General features: G+C 41.4%; 2 protein-coding genes across 7 annotated transcripts in view; one reads left to right on the top strand and one right to left on the bottom strand.

Moving 5' to 3' along the window:
- Window positions 1-408: 408 nt before the first annotated feature.
- Window positions 409-9,508, bottom strand: LSM5 (LSM5 homolog, U6 small nuclear RNA and mRNA degradation associated). Of its 5 annotated transcripts, none has more exons than XM_061587112.1 (5): window positions 9,385-9,508; window positions 6,339-6,434; window positions 5,749-5,776; window positions 4,537-4,609; window positions 409-2,896 (listed from the first exon to the last, which is right to left on the bottom strand). In XM_061587112.1, exons 1-5 carry the CDS (start codon window positions 9,428-9,430, stop codon window positions 2,864-2,866), a joined length of 276 nt encoding a protein of 91 aa, XP_061443096.1. In that variant the 5' UTR covers window positions 9,431-9,508; the 3' UTR covers window positions 409-2,863. The 5 variants fall into 5 exon arrangements, with proteins under 5 accessions (XP_061443096.1, XP_061443101.1, XP_061443097.1 ...); XM_061587117.1 differs by lacking the exon at window positions 9,385-9,508 and adding an exon at window positions 9,342-9,364; XM_061587113.1 differs by lacking the exon at window positions 9,385-9,508 and adding an exon at window positions 9,175-9,335.
- Window positions 9,509-11,706: 2,198 nt separating this feature from the next.
- The window catches only part of AVL9 (AVL9 cell migration associated), a 52,663-nt gene continuing 40,199 nt past the window's right edge, over window positions 11,707-24,170 (top strand). Inside the window, exon 1 of one of the 2 annotated variants that reach the window (XM_061586570.1) lies at window positions 11,707-12,277. In XM_061586570.1, coding sequence (XP_061442554.1) covers window positions 12,164-12,277 — 114 coding nt within the window. In that variant the 5' untranslated portion in view covers window positions 11,707-12,163. The remainder of the gene's footprint in view (window positions 12,278-24,170) is intronic. The other variant, XM_061586569.1, reaches the window with a different exon arrangement.

The raw sequence follows: 24,170 nt of genomic DNA, 5'->3' as shown, positions 1-24,170 counted from the left end.
AAGGTCAGAGTATGGGGCAAGGTCAGTATTAGGATTACAGGTACTCTGGGAACATGTCTGATTTTTAATGAATTTCAACAGATTATGAGAACTCTGGCAGAAAAAAATCCAAAAGGGCTCTGAGGTTTTTCTCTCTTTTTAGACTTTGAACTCTCGATTCTCTCTGACTGTTTTGTGTATCGCCATGAAAATTGAGACAGTTGTTAAGCAAGCGTTTCTGAGTTCAGGACTGTAAGTTTTGTAAGGTTTTGTTTTGAAATGAGCTTATGGGAAGCATCAGAATGGCATGCGGGGGTATTTTCCATTTAACATTGCAGAATGTGAAAAATCCATGCTGGCTATAGTATACAGCCACGCTTGTGGCTGTATAATTAGAATATATACTAAAAAGTTACCACCATTTAAATATAATTTTGAGTTAGATTTAATACAGCCAAGTAGCTCCCACTAAACTGATAATATATTATATTTATATATTATAAACTGCACAACATTCTATAATTGAGTTCTTCTAAAGAATTCAGTTAAGGACTCCCACTGCGCTTTTCTCAAATTGCAACATGAATACAATTAGTACAATGTTGACACTAAACAAGAATTTCATAGAAGTGTGAACATTTAAATGGAGATTAAGAAACATAAATGGAAGATTATAACAAGCAGAAATTAAATTATACAAATGAGAGTAAATTTGGGCAAGATAACTATAAAATCTGGAAGAATCATTAGAATTTTCTTCCTCTCTTCACTATATAACTTACAGTACACTGTCTGCAAGGTGGAATAGTTCAATTAAAATGCTATGTTGTTTTCCCATTTGCACAGTTCCCTACTAATGTTTTGTCATTCTGCAAGAATAAGAATTTGAGAATTCATCTGTATAATAATGAAATTCTGAAAGTATAGAGGAAATGGAATTACCAATACTATTTTCATGTTGTAACCACATGACAAATTGTTTTTTTTAAAAAAAATCCAGTGTAAAGCATGTTTTTATTTTAAAGGCAAAATACACACTGCTAGTTCCAATCCCATGCATTTTGTATTCCCTTTGGGGTTTTGCCATACAATTATTCCTTCACTTGCATCAACTCCCTCTAGTGGGCACAAGACCAGTCCTCTGGAAAGCCAATCCAACTTAAATCAGAAGACACATTTGCATACAAGGACAAGGATCCTATCCTTGTTCCAGTCCATTTTGCTTTGAGGCCAGTCTTTGGTAGGGGCTTTTCAGGGGATATGGAAGGCTGCCACTATAACAGAGCATAAATGTACTCATAGCCTATAGATACAGGAACAGGATTTAAGGTGCTGAGCAGAATGAACTTGTTTCCCTTTACAGTTTTTGCTTACTGTACATTAATTAAAACAGGACAACATCTCATATGGCATGATTTAACACCACATCTTTTCAGAACACTCAACTCTGCAAACTATTTAATTGTTTGTGTCTCTATAGAAAATGAAATTCCTGTTACCCTACACATAGTTAATTCAACTTTTTTCCTCCAGTACTTGTCAATGAAAAAGATACCCTTCTCAGTCAAATTCTAGTAAACTAGAAATGTCAGCTGATCAGCGCAAATTTAAGGAAAGCACCTTGGTGTTACATGTGAACCAGGTCACAGTAGTCAGTAAAATTAACTTCCAAGTAAATGTATTTTTGAGTGGAATGCTAGTTTTGTTCCTATAAACTCTATAAAAATGTTCAAATATACTGACTGCTGTAATATTTTTAAGACTAACCAGGTGGAAATATCTGCACTACTTCTGTGAGGAAAATTACTTAAAAAACAAATAAATCCAAAGTAAGCATATAAGACCAATCTCATGTGTAGTTATTTTGTGGAAGTCCACCCTCAACCTTCTGAATAATATTGTACTACAAAGACAGTTTAGAACAGCTTTAAATCTTGTAAGAATTGACTGTGATGCCTCTCTTTTAAAGGGTACAACTACATTTTCTTCCTTCCAAGTGCTTTAATTTGTTCTTGATCAACATCTCCACGTCTTTGTTCTATTAGATTAATTAAAGGTCAAGCCATTTCTCTGACCAGACATGTTTTAATGAAGTGAATGATATGGAGCATAAGGTATACTATGACAAGGATTTAGTGATAAAATACTCCTATAGATAGAAATATATCCGGTCCCTCACTTCTATTTCAATCTATCAAGCAGATAACATTTGTTTTCTTCTGACAAAAATAAAATCAAAATATTTTAACAAGCATATTACTATCATAGCCTGGATCTCTAGAGCACTGTTCTTCAACCTTGGGTCCCTAGATGTTATTAGACTACAACTGCCATCATTCCCAGATAGCATGGTAAAGGGTCAGGGATGATGGGACCTGTAGTCCATCAGCATCTGGGGACCCAAGTTGAAGAATAGTGCTTTAGAGGAATCTAGAGGGGACAAAGGAAGGAGAATTGGAGAGACTTATAGGAGAAAACAATTTCCACACACATTGGGAGTCACAGCTTAACTAGCTTGTATACAATGTAGATAAGAGAAGAAATACTTATAACCAGCTCTAAGTAGTCTGCACAAGAACAATTAAAGATTCATGGTTTCAGCTGACATCCAACATGCCAAAGTTCAAAAACAGTGTTCCAACATTTTTATAAAAAAAACCTCTTTATTGCCTTTCTCTGAACAACAAGTTCATTTTGCCTTTACAACAAAGTCATGATTTCAACTTACAAAGTCATCACTAACGGTGCATTTTTTCCTGAAATGGAAATTTTGCTTTATATCAACTTGAAATGTAAAAAATAAAACACTCATCAAGTTTCATCAAGATATTCATTCCTACAGAAGACTGAACAGGAAGTCTTCAGTGATGGCAAATGACCTTATTTACACTTCTGGTCCTTCTCCTCCAGGAACCAGCTGCATGGGGTGAAAAAAAGTTCATGTAAGAAGATGACGTACATAAGCATTTCATCCAGATAAGTTGTGCACCAACCATCCTATCCTCTTTCTCAAGGATGAGTTATGGAAACATGCCCACCAAGGTCTGTTCTATTAGTGTGTTTGGCACAACTGCCATCTGACTCCCCCTCTCTCAGGCAACATAGAAGGGATCCCGCTGATTCTTCTTCCAGCTATCTCGTCCCTTTGTCCCATTTGTATTTATACAGTGGCTTGGATCACATAACACAGTAAACCAAACAAGGTTTGCTCTTGCTTACAGTTTGTGGTTAGTGAGGAGGGAGCTTAACCATGAGCCCTGCTTCAGACAACAAGCTAAGCCAAACCGTGGCAACAAAAAGAACCTAGAAGGAGCAAAATGGCTGCAAGCTCCTCTCTGGGAGCCCATGTGGTCTTACTAAGCCAAGGCTTGATTTAGCATGTCATGCAAACCAGGGATGGCATCAATATATTTTATATATTCTAATACCAACTCATCTAGCAGTTATTATCGTTATTAGATTTTCTTACCTGCCCCTCACCATGAGGTCCTAGGGCGGGTTACAACAATTTAAAAATAAAGTATTAAAAACAGTTAAAACAGATTACAACTGAGAGAATTTTGTGGGCCTTAAAAATATATCTCAGGTGTCAAAGGCCAGGGTACAGAGCTGCATCTTCAGCATCTGATGACAAATTATGTAATGAAGGTGCCCGATGCACCTCTGTGGGAAGGAAATTCTATAGCTAGGGGCCACAAAAGAGAAGGCTGTCTCCTGGGCCAGCCACCCCCTGAATTTTTGAGGACAGTGGAACTACCAAGAGCAAGGGCAGGGAACCTTTGGCCCTCCAGATGTTGCCGAATTACAACTCCCATTAGCCCCAGCAAGCATGGCCAATAGCCAGGGATGATGGGAACTGTAGTTCAGCAAGATCTGGAGGGTCAAAGGTTCCCCATCCCTAACGAAGAGGTACGCCTCTGACAATCTCAGCACTGGAGAGTTTCTGTAAGCAAGAAGGCAGCCTTTCAGATGTTGGGGCCTAAATTGTTTAGGGCTTTAAACATTAGTGTGAGCACATTAAATTGGATTTGGAAACAAACTGCAACCAGTGCAGCTGTTTTAAAACAGGGGTTATGCGTGTTCTAAGTGAAACTCCAGACAGTAATCTGACTGTTGTATTTTGGACCAGTTGACATTTCCAAGTATCTTCAAGGGAAGCCCCACATAGACCATGCTGTAATAATCCAGTCTGGAAGTTACCAGAGGAGGGAGTACAGTGGCCAAGTCACCTCTGCCACAAAGGGGCTGTTGCTGGTGAATGAGCTGGAGCTGGAAATAAGCACTCCTGAGCCTCCAACAACACTGTTTCAGGAGTACCCCCACGCTATGGACCTGCTGCTCCCAGGGGAGTGTAACCGTCCAGAACATTCCGTCTCCCCACCTCCCTGACTTGGAAGACGTAACTTTTTTTCTAGAATCCAGCTTCAATTTATTGGCATTTTATTGGATTCAGCTTCAGTTTATGAGAACACATTCTGAACTAATCAAGCTTCCAGTTAACTGACGTTTGACCTCGTTAGGAGGTATTTAAGGGGAAAACTAAGAAAAATTACTTACCATTGTTATGTTATTTCCATTGAGCAAAATCTGATCCAGCTTTGTGATTCTTCGTCCTTCAGGTGTGATCTCACTGTTGAACATGAGAAAAACAGGGAAAAAATTTACAAAACAATAAATTTTGGTTAAAAAAACTATTTTTCATTCAAGGTTTAGTTATTTGATAAAAGACTGCAGACCTGAAATTAGTGGGACTTACTCCTAAGTTAAACAGGCTGAAAAATCTACAAAAGAACACAGATGCAATCACAGCATTTTTAACCTGTGGCACCAGCACTCTGTTGTCCTCTCTCAGCAACATGGGATCATGGTTGCTTCACAAACCGCTCTGGAAGCACATCACCACTACATGGCAAGAGTTAATGATGTGGCTACTCTCCATGCCAGAGTTGCCCAACTGTCCCGGAAGGGCAAAACTAGTAAGGGAACAAATCATAGCAAGTCTTCCTGCATAGTCCTGCAATTAGAACTTTCCCATAATAGCATGGGAAGGAACCCTGTTGCAATTGTATTGCTTTTAAGGGTTTCTGTGCAGTTGAGCACTGTCCTAGCGTTTTGCAGTATATAAATAAACAAATAGTACCCATACAGCTGAGCTAATGCAAAAAGAATAGGCCCAAAGAAAGGAAGGAACAGAAGTACATATCCTTCGGTAAAAGATACTACAATAGTAGCCTGAGGAACTTGACAGAGTAAGAACTAAGAAGAGCCTGCTGGATCAAGCCAGTGGCCCATTGAATCCAGCATCCTGTTCTCACAGTGGCCAGCTGGATACCTTTGGAAAGCCCACAAACAGGACCAGAGTACAAGAGCACTCTTCCCCTCCTGTGGTTTCCAGCAACTTGTATTCAGAAGCATGTAGTTTCCGACTATGGCGGCAGATCATAGTCATCATGGCTAGTAGCCATTGTTAGCCTTATCTTGATGAGTTACATCCCCGAGGCCACCACAGAAAATCTGACAATAGTATCCCTACAAAGCTACACTAATTTAATGCTCCATTGCACATGCCTTAGATGAACAATACAGAATTACAGCAAGCCACCCTGAAGAACCCTCAAAAGTATCCAACATTGCCAGCTTATGTCCAAGTGTGGGAGAGGTCAAAAGAGCAAGTTTAGAAGAGTGAGCAAAAGAAAAGACAATGGCTGGAACAAGAACCAGTCAGTCACAGATGTACTGAGGTTGGAAGCTAGAAGCAGCAGTACTTACAATTCTGTAACATCTTCCAATACCATGTCTGAAGCCTGGTGTCAAGGGAAATGTTACTACAAAAAAGTAGGAATTAGTATTTCTCCTGCATTTGTACAATGAGCGGATAGCACAGACGGCCAACAATGCTTTTATAACATCAAGATGTAGGCCCTAATCATACATTCCATGGCAGCCACACGAACATCTCACAAGTGTGGGTAACAGGTGTTAGGTTTGCACCCTGGAAAGATGATGTACAGCAGCAGTAGGGAACCTAGGGTCCTTCAGATATTGTTGGACTCCAACAACATCTGCAGGAGGTTTCCCATCCATGATCTGCAGGCGCCATTTGTATTCTGTCAGCATCACAAACGCTGAGGTCTAGATGGATACTGCTTACTCACATGGAGTTGCCACTTCACACATAAGCCCAGTGGCTGAAAATGCATTTGCTAGTTACATGACAACCACCAAATGTATGGAACTGAATGCAGATTTACTTTTATCCCAATCAAAACACCGGGAAAAACCCTTTCCAAAGAAAGATTTTAAAGGGCTGCTTACAAAAAAAAAAGGTCAGATTACAAATTATTTCTAGTAAAGGATACTGACGAAGTCATCAAATCCTAGGAGCGTGCCAACAATTTCTTTATCGCTTTTCATCACAATGTGAATGCGTGAGCCTATACACTTGTCCACCAGTTCTGTTAATCAGAAAAAGTATTTAAACAGCAGTTACTAATGGTTTTTAAACATACATTGTCTACAAAACAGTCTGCATTCAAAACGAAACATTTAAAGGATTGCTAAAACCGTAAAGGATTCCTAGAAACTCAAATTTTACCATGACTGCAGTTCCAAATCCCTATGCCTTGCTGTTTTTTGTATTTGATTAAAGGAATTGATTTGTTTCAATATCAGAAAGTTTAATTTCTCAGCTACATATTTTATAATTGTTAAGCACTTTAACTATGATGCCTAGGTGCAGCTGTACGGCAATTTCAGTGCATGTGAAGACTGCTGAACTCTCCTCTGCAGAAGAGAATTCTGTAGAAAGAATGTACAAAGACCTCCTTAGAACAAGTCAATAAAATGAAAAAGAAACCTGGAACACAACCTGTTATCCCCCTGCCCCATAATAATTTACCCATGTACACAGAGACATACTAGCAGAACATACTGAGCTTCCATGATACATTAGATACTGTAACAGGACTCCCAGGACTCTCTAATTATTTTCCTTCATATCTCATGCCATCTTTGCATAGAGATGACACCTTAGAGTCCGGGTGGGAAATCTTTTTCAGCCTGAGGGCCACATTTCCTCAAGGGCCATCTTCTGGGGGCAAGATGTCAGTGGTGGGCAGGCCAGAGGCAAAAAAGTGGGCAGTCCAACAAGCATCACCATTACCTTTGTATGGTGTACATTCCAGCCATGCAACAGCAGAAGTTTCCACAAACACACACAGTCAATTTCTCCAACCAGGGAAGCAAGAGGTATTATGGCAGTTCAAGAACATGTTGCAGCCAGACAAGAGCACTTAAGGATTACACAAAACAGGGAAGGTGAGAGGTGTGGCCTGGGAAGGCAGCATGGCCTAGCCCTATAGCAACTCCTGAGAGCAGGATAAAGAGACCTGAAGGGCCATATTCAGCCCCTTGCCTGAGGTTCCCCACTCTGTAATGGACACTCTGCCCATGTTTGTATGTTAACAATAAGTCTGCCTTTTTATAGTTTACTGTGAACCAGCTGTATGCTTGTGCCTGCTGCCCAGTCACTCCTGCTTTGCTCCTCCCATGGCACAAAAGAGATAAACAGGGAAACCTTGTCTTCACATTACATCCAAACTAGGGATTGTGGTTTGTTGCTCCTTAACAAGCCATGATCAGCTAGCCAACAAACCATTGCTTAAGCTGCCTAATTTGGACAAGCAGGGGAAGAATGAAGTGAGAGCAATTGGGCAGCCTATACCACAGTAATACACAGCTTATTTACAATAAATCACAATAAGCCAGAAAGTTCTGTTCCCTTCCTCACCTTTTCTAATAGTAAAATTCTCTTCAACCTGACTTCTCCACCTTCCTCTCAAGGCTAAGAAACTGGCAGCCTGCAGGTGAGGCAGCCAGATGCAGAAGAGAGCATGGCTCCTACTCCTTTAACAAGTGTGAAGAAGAGGAAGTTTGAGTAGGTTGAGTAACTTACATGACAAGCTACACCTGTTGAAATGCCTGGGAGCTTCTTTTTTTTTGCATCCAGCCACCTAACCTGCAGGTCAGATCTGGCCCAATAATACTACTAAATTGAAGTCAAGATGTGGTTAAAAAAATTATCCACGGTTTCACTCATAAAAGTGAAAGAACTTTTTGTTCATAATGACAGAAACTGAAGTATGGAGTATATAGATAAATTTCTCTTTAGCAACCATTTCTCATTTAATAATCAAGGAGCCCCGACTACCTGACACCACCAAGCTTTATTACAGAAAATAAATACTCATGAAGGGGGTTGGTATATAACTTTTTCTTATTGCCACCCTGGGCTCCTGCCGGGAGGAAGGACGGGATATATATCAAATAAATAAATAAATATTGTTCCCTAACATCCCTGAAAACAGAAAGAACTTGCTTGCCTAAGAACATGTCTGCCAATTTTTGTATTTGCAAAAATGTATATTCAGCATGGGAGAGCCTTGAAAAGTGATAATCCCCATTTCATGCTGCTGCTGTGTTAGACCTACATTAAGGCCTGTTCTACTACAAACCCAATGAGGTGGTAGAATAACGAAATAATAAAATGGGCTGCACCAGTTGTGGAGGTCAACTCTGAATGCTCTACATCAGGGGTAGCTGAACCGTGGGTTGCATACAGCCCCCAATAGGCTTTTCCCACCTGCTTGCCTTCTTTAAAAAAGTAGAAGACATATTTTTTACTGACTTCCCCCACCGTGATAACAAAAGTTTTATGTGCCCCCCACGACCTTTTCCTTTTTTTAAAAAAAAAACCCCACGCATATTTTTACTGATCACTCCTGTAAGCCCCTTACTGTGGTTCTCTAATGCCACTTCTGTGACCCCACCCCATGTCTTCTTTAAATAATTTAATTGGTCATGGCCATTTTTATATTTCAGACCCCCAGAGAGTTCACTAGAGGTCAATGAGAGCCTCAGCCCAAAAATGTTAACCAGTCCTATTCTACGTTCATGCAACTATGCACTATGAAGAAGGGTTTCAACAAGTTAGCCCTCTCCTTGCTTTGATACTTCTTTATTTACAGGGATCTGAATGTTCACCCCACCCCAGCCCAATTTTTAAACAGAGTTACTCCCATCTACACCGACGATCTGCAGCAGTACTGCCATTCTTCAGTCTCATTCTGCTGCACCTACGGATCCAAACAGATCAAATCCACCGAGCAATGAGATTCTCGAGCAGTGTCAAAACACCTGTAAATCAACGCCCCTCTGCATCTCATTCAGTGTTTATACCACACTCCTCGTTTCTTTTCGGCACTCTCAACACACACAACTACCATACTCTGCAAACCCATTGAGGCAACACAGCACAGCTGCCTCCGCATTTCAACTTCGTTCTGCTACCACCTCTCACACACCCCTTACTACACCGCTCTCAGGCGCGTGTACAGCATTTATTACCAAGCGGCAAAAGTTGAGACGGGTTGGTAGTCGCGTTGGCCGCCATTTTGCTATGAGACCTGACCAATCGATTCTGCCCTTCTCTTATTGGTGCCGCCGCAAGACTGCTGGTTCAAAAAATGGAGGCGGGGGCTGCGTTATTCCCACTCGTAACAGAGCAGACCGTTCTAGCTCGAACAGACTCAGCAAATCGATAAGCGAGCAATAGAACCGCAGAAGCGGTATTAAGAAGGAGCTATTGAGCCAGTCTGGACCCGCAAGTGTAACTGTTTAAATCCAGTGTCAGGGGTTTTGTTTTTAAAATAAAGTTAAAGGTACTAGGCTTTAAACCTGAAAGACATATCCCGAACTCTTTTCTGTACTCCAGATAATTGAAGACAGGTTGTGGTAAGGAAGAAGTCACTCAACACATTTTTAATGGTATCTTTTTCCCCGCTCCACATGTTCCTGGATTGAACGCTGGGATGGTAAACCTTGGGCGCTTGAGTTCTGAATTAAATGATAAAAGTACATGTTCTGACAGGCAGGCAATGCAGGTCTCCAAGGGCTGTGTCACCTTAGAATACAGGTTGACTGATCCATCCCATCAAAAATACCCTGCTTTTAAATATCTAACACATCAGAAAATGAATTCTAGCCAGCCTTCTTTCTCATGCACTAGTGTTCTGTATGCAGCAGGTTTGTGTTTAACCTGGGAGATTATTCAGACACTCAGTACCCACCGGATTTCTGGATGTGCCCTTTCTAAATGTAAAACTGATGCGTGAGCTACTTGTCTCTTAGATGCAACAAGTGGCGCTGGAAGGTTTAAACATTTTCATACAGAAGCAGAAAGAACCATGGATTTTGCTATGTCAGGCCTGCCTTCTTGTCCACCTCTTTCATACTCAGAAGTCTAGGGCAAATCACACCAAGGCCTGGAGGAGGTGAGTATGTGTATATACTGTAGTGTACACAACAGTAGTGAAAACAGTTGACTGCACCAAGTGTAGATGAGCTTTAAAGCCTGGCTTTTATCATTTTACTATGCTTACCCAGTTGCTGCTGAAGCACATCCACCAGATATACCTAAATGGCTCATAAAAGTACAGCTTTAGTACCAAAGCTAACCATGTTGCTAGTATATAATGCATGCTTTGTAAGCAATACCATAAAATTGGTTTATTCTGGCCATTTTCTTTCTGCCCCAGTTGTAGGGGTGGTACCTTTTCACATAAATAGCAATTTTCATTTGGTGAGTGTCACACATTCTGGACCTGTGCTCTGATCCATAGAACCATAAACTTAGCGCTCCCTCCATTTCCCTGCTGAGAGAGGGGAGAGAATCAGTAGCTGGACTTAAGAGGGGCAAACAGTGGACTCCTTGGGAAAGTCCAGCCTCCTCACCGCTGTAGCCTCTTGACCATGAAATTTGGACATGTGGTGAGAGAGAACAAAGAAAGGCTCCTGACTGACAATAGCACATCCCACAGATTTTAACAAAATCTACATCAAAGAAACATTGACCAGAACTTTAAGTCCTAATCTTACAGGACTGTCCCAGCAAAGATATCGTTAGGACTCTTGTACTAGTTATGACTCCTGCACCAGTGTATTGTACACTGAGGTATTTCACAAATATTGTGAGCCAACCTAGTCTGTCATACCAATGCAAGAGAGTGAGTTCAAAATTTTATTCTAACAGCCAAAGTCAGATACAACATAGCTGTGTTGTGAAAAAAAGAGAATTAGGGTAACTGCATGTTAGGGTCAGGAACAAATTTGCATACTGTTCCAAAGATGTTTCAATCACTATGGAGCCATAAACAACAACCCATAATAATTGGACATTGCTCCTTTCCTGGTCATCAGCATACATTTCTCAGAGCTGTCTTTTATCTTCAGTGGTCACCTCAGCTATTGCTTTCCAGTGCGCTAGCCATTTACAGTTGCCTTAAAGTGCTGTAGAATTTCTCTTCAATTACTTGCACAGCTATGCAAACTCATTAGTATTAGTATTTATTGCATTTATATACTGCCCCATAGCCAAAGCTCTCTGAGCGGTTTACAACTCATGGCACAACCCACATGCCATGGAAGTCGGTGGCAAATCTTGTATCCACAGCAAAGGTTGTGGACTGCACCTTGGAAAGGTGATGATGTTTTATTGAACCATCTGCTGTTGTCATCAGCACATGCAAACCTCTGATGCTACACAGGACTCGCTGAGGTTAGGTCTGGCAGAGAATGTGCGTCCTTGGGTATACTGCACCTTTAAGAACAGAGCACTGGCAGCTGGTTGCCAGGAGGAACCATCCTGAGGTAACAGGGTAAGGAAACTCCTCCTTCCTGTAACACCCTGTTTTTGCAAACTCTGTAGCAGCTTCCCTCTGCTACTGGTCACGGGCCGCTGTGGCCCTTTTCTGCCCCTAAACTGCCGGCTCCCTTTGTCTTAACCCGTAATGCCTACACCGTAGGCCTTTATTTTGTTCCCTTGGCCCTCGCTGTTGATTTTTTTTTACTCTGAGCACCGTTAAGGTCTTTTTCGAGGATGCCAGAGCCCGCTCTCTTCCCACCCTCTGCTGCCAACCCGAACAGCAGGGATCAGTGAGAGCTGGCGTGACTTCAGCAGCCGCTACTGAGCGTGCTCGGTCCCAGGGAGCATGCTCAGTGACGGCCAAGCTTCAAATTCTGACGGGCAGCCGACTTTAATAGCGGTTGCGGAAGGAAGCGCCTGTGAGCGGGCTGTAAACAATCTCCTGTTTTAGGGGCGGGCGGCGCTGCTGCTACGGGCTCCTTCATGGAGCGGAGGGGCAGTGCGAAAGGCGACCTGCACTCTCGAAGCGGTGGCGGTCCCAAGGCGCCAGTGCTGCACATCGTGGTGGTCGGCTTCCACCACAAGAAGGGCTGCCAGGTGAGGGGCTACCGGGTCAGCTTCCTTGACGTCCCACTGTCTTCTGTCTTCCAACCATATTGTCTTCTCTGCCGCGATCCCTTCTCTTCGCCAGTCCCTGTGTCCGAGTCCTTTTTCTTGCTTCTTCTATCATCCGTCTCTTGAGCACATTGGTTTGTCCTTTGGTTCCTCCTTATATGCATAAAAGAGAGAGAGGCATAACCTCTCCATCCATCCATCCATCCATCCATCCATCCATCCATCCATCCATCCATCCATCCATCCAGATACAGTGAATTGTCAAAACCACTTAATACAGATCACTTACTGTTTGTAGACTGATCCTGTTTATGCTTACTTGGATGAAAGTCCCACTGAGTTCCTAGGAAAGTGTGCATAAGGTTGCATTCTTTCTTACTTACCAATTTATAACCATTCTGGCGTTCTCTGTTGTGTGGAAAGAATACCACTCTGGCAAAAGAAATGCAAGAAGACAATAAGGGATGCTAAAAAAGAATTTGAGGAGCACATTGCTAAGAACATAAAAACCAACAACAAAAAATTCTATAAATACATTCAAAGCAGGAGACCATCTAGGGAGACAATTGGACCCTTGGATGATAAGGGAGTCAAAGGTGTACTAAAGAACGATAAGGAGATTGCAGAGAAGCTAAATGAATTCTTTGCATCTGTCTTCACAGTGGAAGATATAGGGCAGATCCCTGAACCTGAACTAACATTTGCAGGAAGGGATTCTGAGGAACTGAGACAAATAGTGGTAACGAGAGAGGAAGTTCTAAGCTTAATGGACAATATAAAAACTGACAAATCACCGGGCCCAGATGGCATCCACCCGAGAGTTCTCAAAGAACTCAAATGTGAAATTGCTGATCTGCTAACTCAAATATGTAACTTGTCCCTTGGGTCCTCCTCCGTGCCTGAGGACTGGAAAGTGGCAAATGTAACGCCAATCTTCAAAAAGGGATCCAGAGGGGATCCTGGAAATTACAGGCCAGTTAGCTTAACTTCTGTCCCTGGAAAACTGGTAGAAAGTATGATTAAAGCTAGATTAACTAAGCACATAGAAGAACAAGCCTTGCTGAAGCAGAGCCAGCATGGCTTCTGCAAGGGAAAGTCCTGTCTCAGTAACCTATTAGAATTCTTTGAGAGTGTCAACAAGCATATAGATCGAGGTGATCCAGTGGACATAGTGTACTTAGACTTTCAAAAAGCGTTTGACAAGGTACCTCACCAAAGGCTTCTGAGGAAGCTTAGCAGTCATGGAATAGAGGAGAGGTCCTCTTGTGGATAAGAAATTGGTTAAGAAGCAGAAAGCAGAGAGTAGGAATCAACGGACAGTTCTCCCAATGGAGGGCTGTAGAAAGTGGAGTCCCTCAAGGATTGGTATTGGGACCTGTACTTTTCAACTTGTTCATTAATGACCTAGAATTAGGAGTGAGCAGTGAAGTGGCCAAGTTTGCTGACGACACTAAATTGTTCAGGGTTGTTAAAACAAAAAGGGATTGCAAAGAGCTCCAAAAAGACCTCTCCAAACTGAGTGAATGGGCGGAAAAATGGCAAATGCAATTCAATATAAACAAGTGTAAAATTATGCATATTGGAGCAAAAAATCTGAATTTCACATATACGCTCATGGGGTCTGAACTGGTGGTGACCGACCAGGAGAGAGACCTCGGGGTTGTAGTGGACAGCACGATGAAAATGTCGACCCAGTGTGCGGCAGCTGTGAAAAAGGCAAATTCCATGCTAGCGATAATTAGGAAAGGTATTGAAAATAAAACAGCCGATATCATAATGCCGTTGTATAAATCTATGGTGCGGCCGCATTTGGAATACTGTGTACAGTTCTGGTCGCCTCATCTCAAAAAGGATATTCTAGAGTTGGAAAAGGTTCAGAAGAGGGCAACCAGAATGATCAAGGGGATGGAGCGACTCCCTTACGAGGAAAGGTTGCAGCATTTGGGGCTTTTTAGTTTAGAGAAAAGGCGGGTCAGAGGAGACATGATAGAAGTGTATAAAATTATGCATGGCCTTGAGAAAGTGGATAGAGAAAAGTTCTTCTCCCTCTCTCATAATACTAGAACTCGTGGACATTCAAAGAAGCTGAATGTTGGAAGATTCAGGACAGACAAAAGGAAGTACTTCTTTACTCAGCGCATAGTTAAACTATGGAATTTGCTCCCACAAGATGCAGTAATGGCCACCAGCTTGGACGGCTTTAAAAGAAGATTAGACAAATTCATGGAGGACAGGGCTATCAATGGCTATTAGCCATGATGGCTGTGCTGTGCCACCCTAGTCAGAGGCAGCATGCTTCTGAAAACCAGTTGCCGGAAGCCTCAGGAGGGGAGAGTGTTCTTGCACTCGGGTCCTGCTTGCGGGCTTCCCCCAGGCACCTGGTTGGCCACTGTGAGAACAGGATGCTGGACTAGATGGGCCACTGGCCTGATCCAGCAGGCTCTTCTTATGTTCTTATGTTCTTAATAGTAAAGTGATCATTTGCAACCTTTCATTGTGTGTTTGTGGCTGTGAAGTGTGGGTTCTAGTTTGCATTATGGCCTGCGAGTATGCAGTTGGGGAAGGATAATTACCTAGGATTAATCCTAGACATACTTGCTAGGGGATAAGTAGAACACAGTAGGACTTGCAGTGCAGTCCTAGGCATGGAAGTTCAGTAAAATGAAATGCCAAGTCTGATTTTGTCTTATGTGGCATTAGATAGGTATGTGCCCACAGATATGTCTGAGGTTAAATTAACATAGTTATCTCTGGACCTGCTCATGCTGTCTCTCCCAGACCAATTGATCAGTTTTAATGCGGAAGGCATAAATAAGGGAATAGGAACTTCAAAAGGTTGTCGTTTGCAATGAATCACCAAAAGCATCATTATGTCACAGAGTTCTCCCTGCTGATTAAGTTATATAGCATGAGCTTTGATGGATCCAATCAATGGCCCCTCTCATCCAGCAATCTATTTCCAGCAGTGGCCAACTAGATGTTTCTGTTAGTGCCTGCATGAGAGGCAGATGATATTTTGCGTGGATAAAGGTGGCAGTAAAACTCAGCATAAAGTGGAAGATTGTAATACTAGCTCAGCATAGCATCAAGTGAAGGGGTATGACACAGGCTTATTTTTTCAACATTTTTACAACATTTAATCTGCAAATAAAAAGGACATACCTTGAGCTGCAATATATTATTTATATTTATTTATTTGATTTGATTTTTATACCACCCAAAGCCAGGGGCTCTCTGGGCGTTGCACAGCATAGAGTAAATACAATACAATAAATATAATAAAATAACAATAGGACACTAAAAACATACATGTACCATGAGACTTGGGAAGTCCTTTTATAATAAAATACCATCTCTATGGCTGTAATCCTGTTTCTGGGAGTAAAGCCTATTGAACTCAACAGAGCTTACATCTTAGTAGAAATGTATAAGACTGTACTGTAATATATATGTACATGCGATTTAAGGCTGCTTGTTTTTCATGCTTTATGACTATGCTGAGTTCTTTTTAGTTTGACTCTGTTTAATAATACAAATAAATACTGATAACTGTTCCTTGTCTATGTGGGTGAGGCCTTGATTATTCTGTCTGGTATCAACAGGACTTAGTGTCTAGAGAAGGAATGACTCAATTTGTCAGCTCTAGTTATATATGGGAATATTTATTGAGTTAGAAAAAAAAGATTTTCTCGGGTTTCAGATTCAAAGAATGTACATTTAGCAGAAGGTGCAAAATTGCAGATAGGTTTCAAGAGAAGTAGCAGAACAAGCTGTGAGTACTGATGGATAAATGTATCTGTCAACTTAGATATCCATCTTAATGGTACAATAATGATTATGAATGGACAAAGAGCGAGAAAATGGATTTTGAAAAACAACCTCACAAACTTAAGCCAGTAGTCCTGAGCAAGTTTATTAAGGAGTAAAACTCGCTGAACTCAGTGGGACTTGTATGGGACTAAACTTGCCTAGGACAAAGCTGAAAAGCTTCATATTACATGTTTGGTCTCAGGCTAGCCATTTTTTCATATATGTAGATTAATTCTATTGCTACATTCTTCTTGTTCATTCTTGGGTCAAGTTCAGTCAGACTTGTGCAAAGATTCTTCCTGTTGGATACTTAATTGACATGTAAGTCAACACAGTTTGATCATGTTGTATAGACATTTCTTAGGAAATTGATTTTCTCCTACTTCAAGCGTGTGAAACAGTCACAAGGAACTCATTGGAAACAGAACTGTTTCTAAGAAGGCATTTCTCAGAAATTGACCACAACATTTAACTGTTTGACACAGTAAGCCAAGTGGTTGTTGCCCTTTCAGATGAACATCTGTTACTTGGTAGGAAATATTAAATTCTACTGCCCTTTCCCATCCAAAACACAGGTTGTTACTTTTTTGTTTGTTTGTTTTCTCCAACTATTCAGACAATTATTGTCTCCCAAAGTGGTTTGCATAAAAACAAGAAGAGAGACAAGCCCTATCATTAGGCTTGCAAAACAAAAGAAAAAACAGAACAAGACACGCAAGGGGAAAGGAGCGGAGAGAAAAGGTACAGGGCAGAGATCAGTTGTTCCAGGCCAGAATAAAGTGGTGAGCTATAAGAGAGCATTTATGTCCAGTTTCGGCCAGTCTGATCTTCCCTTGCTGCTGTTCCTGCTTGAATAGTAATTGGCAGCTCTTGTTCGTTTGGCCGATTGATGGATCCAGAATGTCCTTTCCTCTTGCTTCTGCACTCCCAGGATAACGGAGAGCTGCAGCTGAGTGTCTCTTCAGGGAGGAAGGAAGAGGAAAGTGAGCTCCCTTCAGCTATTCCTTGTCTGGCTCATGGATGGGACAAGTTGGTCTCCCTCTTGCCATGATTTTATTCTTGGGGAGGCAGAGGGTAGGTGGGCTTCCAGTGTCCCTAGGTTCCCTGGCTGATGACAGAAGCCAGAGTGTGCTTCCTTCCAACTCTCCAGTCCCCGTTCAGTACTGTTTCTAGAAAGGCAGTTCAGCTGTTCTTAGAAACTGAGCATAGTTCCTGTTTAACACAGCAAGCCAAGTGATTGTTGTCATCAGATGACAACTTGTTACTTAGAACTGATGATCAGTGTGGTGATTAAATTCTACTGGCCTTTCCCATCTAACATGCATGGGTTTTTACTTTGTTTATTAGTTTTCTGTTCCTGAGTTTATCTGTATTTTGCTGAAGCTCAGTGCAGAAATCCAAAGAACTGCTCAACTAATTCCATGCTGCCAAGGGTGCTGTAGGCTTGTATTTCCCAAGTAGCAACCACTTTGCCACAAGACAAATCATTCTTTGATACTGAAAAGAATATCAAAAGCTGTTTGCATCATGGTACACTTTGTTTTTCAAAAATCCCACAAGTATGTCTAAAGTAGCCCATTGGACCCACAGGTAATACAACTATCATTAGCTATCTTGCTTCCGCAGACTTGGAAAACTAATTGTATTTAGTTTCTGTAACTGGCACATATTTTTCTATATGTGCCACCCTGGGCTCCTGGGAGGAAGGGCGGGATATAAATTTAATTAATAAATAATAAAGATGTGCTAGGAACTTTAAGGATGGGTTGACATAACAAATATACTTGTTCATAATTCTTAACATACATTCCTTAATGTTCTATTTTCTCCCTTTCTTTTCCGCTCAGTCGCACAGTTCCCTAAAGATACAGAATCACAGAGTCATAGAATCGTAGAGTTGGAAGGGGCCTATAAGGCCATGAGCCCAACCCTCTGCTCAATGCAGGAATCCAACTTAAAGCATACCCGACAGGTGGCTGTCCAGCTGCCTCTTGAATGCTTCCAGTGTTGGAGAACCCACCACCTCCCTCCGTAATTGGTTCCATTGCCATTCCACTTTAACAGTTAGGAGGTTTTTCCTAATGTACAGTCAAAATTTGACTTCCTGTAACTTGTTACGACACGTGTCCTTGGGAACCTGAGTGTGTGAACCTGCCACCCACACGTCTCATGAAACACACCTCCTTAAGATGAGGGGGATATTTTGCTAGGGATAAAACGAGCGCTTTGCCCTGAAGTGTGCCTAAATGGTGCATGTATAACCCAAGAAATGCAGGTCCAAACTAGGCTAAAGCAAAGCTTTCTTTTATTGAGAGAAAAGAGAAGAATAACATTACAAAATTACTGGGTGTGTGGCAGCATTAGTCATTAATATCCTAACCCATTCATAACTTTAAACTAAAGAGATCAAAGGACCCTATTACTATAAAGAGTGACAGGTAGGAGAGATTATCTATCCTAGGCCCAGGAGTGGGCAGTGGAATGCAGCTGAAGTGATGTGAAGGAGCTCTGGCCCCAAAACAGGAGATTCTGTTTTTCTCAAGGCTTGTGTCGAGACACAGAATCCCTGCCTGTTCTGTCCCTGCACTCCTGCATTCAGTTCTTTGACAGCGTAGTTACACATGTTGGAGCTCAGATCGCCATTCCCCCCCCCCCACTTCTAGATCTCAAGCCTTGCTTTTTTAAAGATACTTTTTCTCTTCCAACTCCCCTGAAAAAGGAGGGGTCTGGGTATGAGGTGATTTTGTGTGTGTGTGTTTCTAGCTGACACTGAGAAAACCCAGTGATTTCTTTGAACAGTGGGATTGTTCTGCTAGGCTTGAGGGAAATCTGCCAAGGAGAAGATAACATTTATTTCAGTTTCTCGTAATTTTTGTTGCTCACAGGATGGCCTTGCTGTCCCCTCACAGTACCTCAGGAACACACAACAAGTCACACAAAGGGGTGTGGGGTGGGAAGTATGCTCCAGGGCCTTGCACCTCCTTGATTCCACTTTGAACCAAAATGGGGTTAGCCAAGCAGTCTTAACAAACTTGAGCCCATTATTCCAAGTCCTGCTCTCTCGGACAATTGAGAAGACATCCAGGCCCTCCTGTGTGTGACAACCTTTCAAGTACTTGAAGAGTGTGATCATATCTCCCCTCAGTCTCCTCTTCTCAAAGCTAAACATGCCAATTTCTTCTAATCTCTCCTCATAGGGCTTTGTTTCCAGTCCCCTGATCATCCTTGTTGCCCTCGTTTGAACCTGTTCCAGTTTGTCTGCATTCTTCCTAAAGTGCTGTGTCCAGAATTGGACACAGTACTCAAGATGAGGCCTAACCAGAGGGGAACTAGTACTTCACACGATTTGGAAACTATACTTCTGTTAATGCATCCTAAAATAGCATTTGTCTTCTTTTATAGCCATATCACGCTGTTGGTTCATATTCAGCTTGTGATCAGTAACAATTCCAAGATCCTTCTTCCATGTAGTATTGCTGAGCCAAGTATCTTATAACAATGCAGTTCGTTTATTTTTCCTAGGTATAGAATCTTGCACTTATCCCTATTAAATGTCATTCTGTTGTTTTCAGCTCTACTATCAAGATCCATTTGAATTTTGTTTCTGTCCTCTAGGGTATTAGCTATCTCTCCCAATTTTTGTATCATCTGCAGATTTGTTAAGCATTCCTCATCTAAGTCATTAATAAAAATGTTGACGAGCACTGGGCCCAGGACCTAGCCCTGTGATATCCTGTTACCTCCCTCCAGTTTGAGAAAGCTATTACTTTTATAAGCAATATTGGACATCTCTTGAGAACAAAAATTATACAGCCAAGAGTGGCTGTATACTATAGCCAGCATGGATTTTTTGCATTCTGCAATGTTAAATTGAAAATACTCCCCATGCCATTCTGCTGCTTCTCATAAGCTCATTTCAAAACAAAACCTTACAAAACTTAAAAGTCCTGAACTCAGAAACACTTGCTTAACAACCCTTTAAGTTTTCATGGCAATACACAAAACACTCAGAGAGAATCAAGAGTTCAAAGTATAAAAAGGGGGGGGGAATCCTGCTGGACTTTTTTTCTGTCAGTAGTCTCATAATTTGTTGAAATTAATTAAAAATCAGTCATGTTCACAGAATACCTGTAACCCTATTACTGACCTTGTCCCATACTCTGACCTTCACCTTCTGCAGTTTAAAAGTTTTAAAAAATGCCTGGCTGATTTTTAATTAATTTAAGAAATTTAGCATTGAACTCAATGGTAAGGCTGGGCATGCTCAGTAAGAACCAACTGTCAGTGTTCTAAAACCCAGACTCACAGCTGCTGGGCTTGGCCAATCAGGGGGCCACACTTATGTCATTCCTTTATTTCACTTTAGACAGTCATGGCTTCCCCCCAAGAATCTTGGGAAGTGTAGTTTGTGAAGGGTGGTGAGAATTGTTAGGAGACTCCTATTCCCCTGAGAGAGCTCCAGCGGCCAGAGTGGATTAACAGTCAGCCCCTCTTTTGCAGATTGTAGCTCTGTGAGGGAAATAGGGTGTCTTCTAGCAACTCTCAACACCCTTCACAAACTACATTCCCAGGATTCTTTGGGGGAAGCCATGACTAAAGTGATATGTGGATGTGGCCAGTGACAGCTTTAGTTTAAATTTGGTTGGGAGTCTACATGTGCCTGCTGTAGAATAAAAAGGTGGGGGAAGCCCTGAAGGACAATGAGACTGTTCACAATGTTTCCTTTCAGAAAGAAAAGGGGATTTCCCTCTGCCCAGTGCCCACCCACCCAATCTCCTCAACTGTCTTAATATTGTTGCTTCCTCCCTGCTAAAACAAGATCAGCACAGCACGTCTTGTTTCTGTTATTTGGGCTGATTGCAGGTGTTGCCACCACTCACCATATGCTCAGAGGCACATGTTACCAAATTCTTCCAAGCTACACAGAAGGTAGATTGGACGGTGAAAGACCAACCCAAATTGTGTTTGCATTTTGACAAATGTGTAGGGCAGTACAATATCTCAGAGAGGAGGTCAGGTCTCCTGCTCCCCTGGTGCATTCACTATACCTGCCCATTTTCCCTGCTTTTTAAAGATTGATAGAAATATCTGCTGGCTATAGTTCTTAAACCACATGGGGTTTTTTTGCCTATTAGTGAATATAAAACATATTGTTTGTCTCAGCTCCAGTTTGAACTCGTGTTTAGTTACAAGGTTGGTTCTTCAATTGGCTCAGCAGCGTTTTGGCCTGTGGGTGCCTCTTGTCATTTGTCATGTTAACCTTAGCTAGAGCTAGAATTGCAAGCTAAGATTGCATAAGTCACCAAATATCTTCCTGTAAGAATGAGAATAAATCCAAACAGTCCTGCAAAGGTCATGAACAGAGTTTGTGAAATAGCAACGTTTCTTCATTATCATTCCAAATATACGAATAATTTGAAATTTGAAAACAAGCCATAGCAGAGTTGACTTAACATTATTGTAATCGTTGTTATTGAATTTATAGCTCATCTTTGTGTGTGTTTGGGGGGGGTACACAAGGTGGATTACATAACTCTAAAGTAAAGGAAACTAACAAGGAAAAACAAACAACGGTTTTAACCAGCAGCATAGTACTAACTAGTACTAATAAGCTTCTCTCCTTGGTACCCACTTGCCTGAAGGAAAGCCTCAGAATTGAAATGAAGGTCCTGGGCAGGCTTATATGGGAGTGGGGGGTGGGCAGACAGGAATATGGTTACTGGAATATTTTGGTCCAAAACTGTTTTGAGGTTTAAATGTAAATGCTAGCATCTTGAATTGAGCTGAGAAGCAAACCAGTGCAATTGATTATTTATATATCATTGTAAAATAACAGTTACAAAGAGGAATTCATTTGTGTGACTCAAACAGATACAAATAAATCTGATATACTTGTACTTAATGTGCTCCTGATATTGTGAATTTATGTATGTATAGAAAACCATTTAAGTATGGAAGAGTTTGCAGAATTTGCTGTTTTTCTGTGTCAGTAATTGGATTGCATTACCCATTTTGAAATATTTATCAGATCTGTTATGCCAGTTGATGTGAAAGATGGTTTTGGTCAAGTACCAGTGAGAAAGCCAGTACATCTTTATTGTGAAGAAGTACAGTATGGAGATGGATAGGCTTTTGCATCCTGACATCTTTGGGTTGTACTTTTGCCTTCTCCTATGCTACCTTTTTTATTACAATAATTGAGGTCAAATGGTTTTAAAAGGTTTAAAAATGACATGGGACCTGGTCACTATGATACTACCAGGAGTCTTCACAGCGAAACAATCAGGTCTATAATAATCAGTGTATGAGATTTGAAATAGTAGCTCCTTTTTGTGTCTGTTATATTCCATTTTATAATATTTTTAAAAATCAAAGGTATCTTGGTCACCCTTGGTTGTGACTAAGAGACATGATTGGGCAATGGAAAGTGGAAGGCCTAGTTCTCTAAATCCCACTTCTTGCAGAGCGATTTTGGGGTGGGCACATTTTCTTCAGGACTGCCCTTCCCCTTGTGTTTTTTCCCATCATGGAACTAGCTGTTAACACACATCTCCAGGGGAAAAGTAGACAGATGGCCTCCCCATCTCCCTATCATGACAAAAGGGGTGTTGGGGAAAGGAAGCATTGTAACTTAAGTAGGCTTGTGTTTGACAAGGAGAAAGATAATTTTCTCTCTACCAAAGCCAAGCCCAACTGAGCAATCTGTGCTACAGTTTTTGAAGAGCAGCAAACTGGTCTACTTTATCGCCTGGCTTTGGCAGAGTCCTGTTTGGTACTGCATGCTGAGGAGATCTCTGCTGCCACAGGCCTGTGTGCCACCAGAGAATCCAAATTTCAGGGATTCTTTGGAGGAGGTGTTCCCCCCTCTGCCCTTGGGCTTCCCTCAATCCACAAGCTCCTCTCTTTCTCCCTCACACACACACCAACTGAAGTGTCAGATATTTTGCTATGTCTGTTATAAATTGATTCCTTCGAGTGTTTTGTGTGTGATACGGGGATTCATTAGAGAGCAAGAGAGCATTTTGGCTCCATTTCTTCAAAGGCTTATTTCCATTAAAATGTAAAAAGAATCTTGCTGGATCAGACCAAGGCCTATCTAGTAGCCATTCAGATGCCTGTAGGAAGCCCACAAGCAAGTCAGTGCTTGTATGCTTTTGCGAGGAATGTGGAGAAAACAGTCTTTACTGCAAATATCAAATGAGAAATTCTTCACCAAATACAAAATTACAGTTCTTTTATGTTGCAATACACTCAGTGTGTGATGTTTGCAGTGTTTTATAGTAACCCAACACAAAGCATGATTATTCAGAAGTGATCCCACATAGTTTAGTGGTATTTCCTGTTTAGTAAGATAGTTTAGGGTTGTAGTTATAGTCCAATCATGCTCCTAAGCCTATTTGAATAAAATTGAAATCGATGGACCAAAGCTTGTCTGCCTATGCATTGGGTAAGTCCATTAATTGCATTATGTAGTACATTGTTATACCACCTCTGTTGCCACATTGATTGCAAAGAATGAAAAATATAAAATTTACAAGAAGATTTTATTTTAACTTCTGTTGATGTAGGAGTATGCAAGCTTTTGAGCCACTCAGATCTCCTGATTTACTATTAATTCTCTCTGATGAAGAGTCCTGCAAAACTGAAACCTCTATATTTTGTTTTGGGCTTGATTCACACAGTCACACTGTATGGTTCGGTACTCCTTCAATTAAATTGAATAATCAGTCTAAAGGCTATCAGTGGCTACTAACCATGATGGCTATGCTCTGCCTCCCTAGGAGGAGGTAGTATGTGTCCAAATACCAGTTGCTGGAAACTGCAGCTCTTTGCATTCAGGTCCTTCATATGGGCTTCCCATGGACAACTGGTTGGCCACTGTGAGAACAGGATGCTGGACTAGATGGGCCACTGGCCTGATCCAGCAGGCTCTTCTTACGTTCTTAATTTATTAGCAAATTGGACATTTGAAACTTTTGTTCTGAGCAATAATTGTGATAAAATGAAGATTGACCAACAACTGCAAAACCACAATTTATGCTCACAGCAAACTGTACATACAACT

This window comes from Rhineura floridana, chromosome 10 (assembly GCF_030035675.1).
Source record: "Rhineura floridana isolate rRhiFlo1 chromosome 10, rRhiFlo1.hap2, whole genome shotgun sequence".
In the NCBI taxonomy this organism is placed as follows: domain Eukaryota; kingdom Metazoa; phylum Chordata; class Lepidosauria; order Squamata; family Rhineuridae; genus Rhineura; species Rhineura floridana.
This window is presented reverse-complemented; position numbering and strand designations above follow the sequence as displayed.

Bases quoted from the DNA above. Each gene is read 5' to 3' on its own strand.
- LSM5 (XM_061587112.1), bottom strand. From the start codon at position 9,430: ATGGCGGCCAACGCGACTACCAACCCGTCTCAACTTTTGCCGCTTG. The intron at 6,435-9,384 runs GTAATAAATGCT...TCTGATTAACAG, and splicing joins GTCTCAACTTTTGCCGCTTG to AACTGGTGGACAAGTGTATA. The intron at 2,897-4,536 runs GTAAGTAATTTT...CACCCCATGCAG, and splicing joins ATGGAAATAACATAACAATG to CTGGTTCCTGGAGGAGAAGG.